Source organism: Mya arenaria, chromosome 9 (genome assembly GCF_026914265.1).
Source record: "Mya arenaria isolate MELC-2E11 chromosome 9, ASM2691426v1".
NCBI classification, from domain to species: Eukaryota; Metazoa; Mollusca; class Bivalvia; order Myida; family Myidae; genus Mya; species Mya arenaria.
The window spans coordinates 41,409,900-41,417,128 of record NC_069130.1 but is presented as its reverse complement, the minus strand read 5'-3'; the positions used below and the strand labels follow the sequence as shown (position 1 = coordinate 41,417,128).

General features: G+C 37.9%; 1 protein-coding gene across 1 annotated transcript; it reads left to right on the top strand.

Moving 5' to 3' along the window:
- The first annotated feature begins 200 nt into the window (after window positions 1–200).
- Window positions 201–6,956, top strand: LOC128245355 (uncharacterized). Its single transcript, XM_052963491.1, has 3 exons — window positions 201–326; window positions 2,515–2,649; window positions 6,293–6,956. Exons 1-3 carry the CDS (start codon window positions 272–274, stop codon window positions 6,466–6,468), a joined length of 366 nt encoding a protein of 121 aa, XP_052819451.1. The 5' UTR covers window positions 201–271; the 3' UTR covers window positions 6,469–6,956.
- The last annotated feature ends 273 nt before the right edge of the window (window positions 6,957–7,229 follow it).

Below are 7,229 nucleotides of genomic sequence, written 5' to 3'. Positions count from 1 at the left end.
CAGTAATCTGAGCCGCTATAAAGCAGGCTCTATAGCGTTGCAACCCATGGATATTATAATACGACTTGATTGATTATGGCCTTCAAGTTTATCTGAAAAAAATCTCAAATACCTCAATACCTAAGCCAACTTTTAATAACAAAACAACTCTTGAAGAATTACGTCGATTAGCATTTTTGTTAACGATCATCCCAAACAACGCCAAGCATTATAAAGAGCTGGATTGTTCGTGTATAAGGCAAGGAGGCTCTCACATATTCCGTTTTTCGAAATGACTTCCAGCGTTGTTGTGTTATCTCTGATCGGAGCAGTTGTTCTCCTGGCAGGTACGTGAATTTTAATATTTAATGTTTATGAATTTGCTTATATTCATGTTATTTCTTTATATATATATTGCAATATACTATATTGATTAACAACCGTCTTGCCGATTTTCAACGGGGACCCGTATATTATTAAAGCGACGTTGGTTTCATATAATTTCGGGAAGTCGCGGTTATCTTAGGGTTTTGCGGCATCCGTGTGTAGTGGTCACATAATTTTCGGGGCCGTACTATTGGTGCCTTTTAAAAAAAAATCTACCCAAATTGCATGGTGCCCGTGCCTAAGTCGCAAGGGTACCGCATGATTAGACCTAAAAAGGGTTCGGGTTTACCGACCCTACCTAGGATTTAGGCGCCGACCCTACCGTTTTTTATTGTCCATTGTCGAAAAGCCTAACTTTAAAATAATTAAAAAAAATGTCTACCAACCCTACCGTTGGTCGTATCCTGCTGCACCCCTGCATTTGATCGAGTTTTAAAAACTGTATTGGACACTTGACGGACTCGTATGTACATCGCAGGATCGTCGAAAGGTGATCATGAACATCCTTTGGGTGTCGAACATTTGACGATTTCAAATGCTCGTCCGTAGCTCATCCGTATGAACGCTGGGCGGTGGGGGGATGCAGATGTTGCCGTAAAATCATCACAAATGCTCGCCCCATACTCGTCCGTCAGACGTATGAACGCTGAGAGGGCGCGCGTGACCGATCAATGCTCTCAAATGCTCGGCCCTATCTCTCCCGTCATCCGTATGAGCACAAACGGGGACGCGGGTTGCCTAAAATTACTCTAAAATGCTCGTCACAGTCTCATCCGACATCTGTATGAACTCTGCTGAAGGATCCGCGTGTTGACGAACAATGCTCTCGAAATATCGTCCCTATCTCGTCCGCCATCCGTATTAACGCTGCGGGGCCTGCTGTTGCCGTAAAATGCTCTCGAATTATCGTCGCTAACTCGTCCGGCATCCGTATGAACGCTGGAGGGGCCCGGACGTTGTCGTAAAAACCGTTCAAATGCCCGCCCCTAACTCGTCCGTCATCCGTAAGGACGCTGAGGTGGGCGGATGTTGTCGTGAAATGGTCTCAAATGCTCGTCCCAAACTCGTCCGTTATCCGCATGAACGCTTAGGGGCCGGCTGTTGTCGTAAAATTATCTCAAATGCTCGCCCCAAACTAGTCCGGCATTCGTATGAACGCTGAGGGTGTTGTTGTTGTGAAATGCTGTTCATAGGGTTTCTATGCGCTTAAGGCAGGTTCAACTTTCTACGAAACATAGTTTACCGTTTATTCCACCCTAAAAGCTCACGGTGAACGCTTCTTATATATTAATGATATTATGTCGATGGCACCCACAATCCGAATTATTCCACAAAAATTCGAGCGCATCAGTGCGAGAGTATAATTTCAAACACGAGGGCAGGAGTTTTGAACTATACATGTATATTCAAGATAACGTTTAATAACTAACGTGTAGTTTAAGTGAATAGTGTTGTTATTTTCCATCATGCTAGTTACTGAACGGCTAAGCTCCGCCTACTCGTTACCATTCCGATATGGGAGTAATGTAGAGACGAAACAAAGAAAACTCTCTCAAACAGAGAGGTCTGAATCATGGTACAAGTTGGGATACATGTTTAGTCTGAAACATGGTACGAAGTCGGATACATGTGTGGTCTGAAACATGGTACAAGTTCGGATACATGTGTGGTCTGAAACATGGTACAAGTTCGGATATACTAGTATGGCTGGTCCGAAACATGGTACAAGTTCGGATACATATGTGGTCTGAAACATGGGTCAAGGTCGGATACATGTGTGGTCTGAAACATGGTACAAGGTTGGATACATGTGCGGTCTGAAACATGGTGCAAGGTCGGATACATGTGTGGTCTGAAACATGGTACAAGGTCGGATACATGTGCGGTCTGAAACATGGTACAAGGTCGGATACATGTGTGGTCTGAAACATGGTACAAGGCCGGATACATGTGTGGTCTGAAACATGGTACAAGGTCGGATACATGCACTGTAGGTTGTTTGTCCATTGTGGAATGCTGTAGCATTGTGCCTGTAAACATGATATTTGCTATGGTTTGGGTTATGGGCTTGTCACGGTAGTCTCCATTATACCTTTATAGTATCGGCTGTTCACAATCTACACCAATGTTTATGTTTTGCACGTTTAGTTGGCCAGACAGATGCGATCGAGTGCTACGTGTGCGGGCTTAGCGTTGCCTGCAATGACAACCCAGATCTCGCTCACACAGATGTCACGACATTGATAGGTTGTCTATCGTGCTCCAAGATCAAGATCAACGACTGTAAGTATACTCTAGCATATTAATGGTCACTCTCTTATATGCGTCATTATCATTCTTACTTATATTATCGTCAATGGTTACCAACTCACAATGCTATTATTGCAGGCGTATAATAATCATGAATGTATCTTGATACGAAACCGGCCACATTGTTTTTTTTAAAGGAATGACTATTTTTATTAATCGTATATGTAATCGAAGTGCTAAACCATTTGTGTGTTTTGCTCTGTTTTGCATGTTAAGATACATCGCTATTGAAACTTACAAATTTTTGAACGGTATCTCACCAGAAAATGTTCAAAACCTCTTGCAAATGCTCAGTGTGCAAATTATCTTTCATACCTTAAACAATAAGAAGAATATTGAGAATTATAAGGTGTTTCACTAAATATATTTTATCCTTAACGGAAAAGAAGATTTGCTTTCAGTGGGATGGCCTACACCCAATGTAAAAAAATGTAAATGTGAATTATGTTTGTGTTCTATATCAAAACCGGTTTGTGATCCTACATGATATTATGAATTATGTTTGTGTTCTATATCAAAACCGGTTTGTGATCCTACATGATATTATGTATCATGTTTGTGTTCTATATCAAAACCGGTTTGTGATCCTACATGATATTATGTATCATGTTTGTGCTCTATATCAAAACCGGTTTGGGATCCTACATGATATTATGAATCATGTTTGTGTCCCATATCAAAACCGGTTTGTGATCCTACATGATATTATGTATCATGTTTGTGTTCTATATTAAAACCGGTTTGTGATCCTACATGATATTATGAATCATGTTTGTGTTCTATATCAAAACCGGTTTGTGATACTGCAGGATATTATGTATCATGTACATCTCCGAAAGCTCAATCGGTATGACGTTCTGCCGAATCGAAGGTTTCAGGAGGGGGATATTGTTTTGGAGTTGTCCGTCCGTCCGTCATTCCGTCCGTCATTCAGTCCGTCCGTCCGCCCGTCCGTCCGGTACCATATATTAGTAGGCATTGATCAGAAAATGTTCAAACTGGGTCAGATGTTGATCAAATCTCGACAACTTGTAAAAGTGGGTCACATGGGATCAAAAACTAGGTCACTAGGTCAAATCTTAGAAAAATCTTAGGAACATACTAGAGGCATTATAAATACATTGTCAAAAACTCATGAAACTTAATCAGAATGTTTTCCTTGATAAACTCTTGGTCGTAAATAAAACTGGGTCACAAATGATCGAAAATAAGGTCACAATGTCAAATCTTAGAAAAATCTTGTCCGGCACCAGATCATGGTAATGATTGGTCAAGTTATGTTCACACTTGGTCATGATGTACCCCTTGATGATATATGGACCACTTAAAAAAGTGGGTCACATGGGGTCAAAAACTAGGTCACTAGGTCAAATCTTAGAAAAATCTTTGGAACAAACTAAGAGACTTATACATGGTCAAATATTCATAAAACTTAATCAAAAGATTTTCCTTGATGAAATTTTGGATTTATTTTAAACTGGGTCACATATGATCGAAAATTAGGTCACTAGGTCAGATCTTAGAAAAAATTGTCCGGAATGGTAATGATCGGTTAGATAATGTTCAAACTTGGTCATGATGTACCCCTTGGACTGCTTGTAAAAGTGGGACACATGGGGTCAAAAACTAGGTCACTAGGTCAAATCTTAGAAAATCTTTGAAAGACATTATAGGCATTATGTTTGGTCTTATATTCATGAAACTTGATTAGAATGTTTTCCTTGATGAACTCTTGGACATGTTGTAAACTGGGTCACATGTAATAAAAAATTAGGTCGCTAGGTCAAATCTTTCAAAAATCTTGTCCGAAACTATTTATGGTGGTGATTGGTCGGATTATGTTCAAACATTGTCAGAATGTTATCGTGGGTTGAATTCCGACTGCGTTTTAAAAGTGGGTCATATGGGTCGAAAACAAGGCCAATAAATCAACACTTTGAAAAAATATTGGGAACACACTAGAGGCAATCTAGTAGGGCTGCCACGATATATCGCTGTACGAAGCAAAAAAAATCGTACCGCGGTACAACATTAGCATACCGTTTTTTTCCATTAAAGTTCAATTTTCAAAATTTATCGGTCTTTTCATAATTTGGATAATGAAAAAATTGACGTGTGCAGATTCAATAATCGATGACTTCCTGTTCCAGTCATGTAGGCGCTTGCAATATCCCTAAAACCCGGGTCTCCGGATCGCCGTTCACGGTACCGATTAATTTGTTACCGATCAATGTTGTGTTTTCTTACACTTATAGTATTGTTATTCAACGTAACAGTTAATAATTTTGTTTCATTATAGTAACGTAATAATAAACTATAAGCGGAATATAGATAATAACAGATGTTTCATTTCTTTCACAGTGAATTTACCACATATTTTAATATGTTATAGATCGATCGTGCACGATGTGTTTGAGCACATAAATGAAATGACACTGTCACTATTAAAACCGCAGTACAGTAAAAAAAATATTCAGTTTACAAAATAAAACTTAACTGTTTCTGTTCAATATGGCGTTCCGCTTTTTTTGCAAAAAATGTACAGTAACCCGGGTTTTGGACTTTTATCAAGGGAGATCAGTGCGTTGGAGATTGAATTTTAAAGCATTCACTGACAAGGAGCGAAATATAAAAAACTTCGTCATGACTGATAAAAATAATAATAAAGATGAATTTGAAGTTAGATGTGTTCTAGTCAACATATGACATCATCATATCTATGAATTGTTAAGCAGTTTGCTGTTTTGAATAAAAATGTTCCGATTCGAAACAATATTATTAATACACAAAAATATTGCGGTACGTATCGGCGTATCGTGACAGCCCTACAATCTAGTATTCATGAAACTTAATCAGACTGTTTTCCTTGATTGTTGTTGAATAGTTTGAAACTGGGTCACATGGGGTCAGAAACCAGGTCAGTAGGTGAAATCTTTGCAAAATTGTGTCTCGAACCAAACATTGGTATTTACTAGTCAGTTATGTTCAAATTTGGTCAGAATGTTGGCCTTTATGAAATCTTACAAGAGTTTTAAAATTGTTCACATGGGGTCAAAAACTAGGTCATATCTTACAGAAATCTTGGGAACACTCTAGAGGCAATTCATCTACTCTAATTTCCATGAAACTTAATCAGAATGTTTGCTTCGATTAAATCTTGGAAAAGTTTGAAACAAGTAGGTCATGTGGGGTCAAAAATGAGGTCATTGGGTCAAATCTTAAAAAACCTTGTGGACACTCTAGAAGCTTTAATTTTTGCAATATATCTAGACCAATCTTTATGAAACTTGATCAGAATGTTTGCCTTGATGAAATCTTAGATTAGTTTGGAAGTGGGTTACGGGGTAACATGGAGTCATAAACTAGGTTTCTTGGTCAATTTTAATTACATTATATACAATATTTATTTATTTTTTCAAAGAGTTGCAATCAAACTCGAACCTATATATATATTTCACCAACAATTGATATCCGTACCTTGTTATTAATTGCATGCGTCTCTGAAAGTTTCGCCGGAATGTTTTATGACATGAGTGACGTTAAAATCAATCATATATATGTTTATTTATAACTGTATAATTATCTCAGTGTTTAGCAATGCTGTTGTTTTTTGCAGTTGTTACCCGAGGGTGTTCAGATTTCGCCCACGCGGAAAGTTGCTCAGAAATCGATCTATTATCGACACACACCTGTTACTGCAACACAAACTTCTGCAATAGCTCCAGTCACGTGACTGTTTCCATGGCGATCGCTCTTGTCGTCGCCTTCGCCGCTATGCTGTTTACATTTTAAGGATATATGGATTTTGAGAAAAAATGTCTTTCAAGCTGATTATGTATACGCCAATACATATATATTCGTAAAAAATGTATATACATGTTTGCAAATCACATCATGAATTCGTGTATTAAAATATCGGAAGGAACACGCAGATGTTGCTTAAAGATGCACTCTTACTCCCAAAGGAGATTTCCCATAATTAATAATATTGTTTTAATATTCCAAAAATAATGAATAATGTCAAACAAGTGGTTCTTATGAAGGGTACCGAGTTTAATTTGAAAGAAATGAGCATAAAAAACGCTATTTCTACCTCATGAGACTATAGTAGACTACAGTAAATATTTTAGCATTCACCAATCATTTAATATTTTTGCACTATCTGCTATTAAAATCACGGTTACAATATTGTTATCTGTAATTAATATTTTGCATAAATGCATAATTTAGTAAGTAGTTTAAGGTTTATCAGTCAACATTTGTTTTTTAGACATGTGTATGTATCGATTTTGAATAAAAGTGTATGCATTTGCATATTTTACAAGTTACTTGTTTATGGACATCATTGAATGCTTGCGCAGGGACGGTGCAATTAAAATGCTGCAGCGATATAGGAATAAACTGCACATTCGGAACTCCTCGGCCATTTTCCATCGAACACTACCTCGGATGTATATGAAAGGTTTACAATGTCAGATATCCAAACAGTTTAACTGCGCTGTAAGTAGATCGCGTAGTAATTACAATCTAGCAGTTAAACTTAATGACTTTAC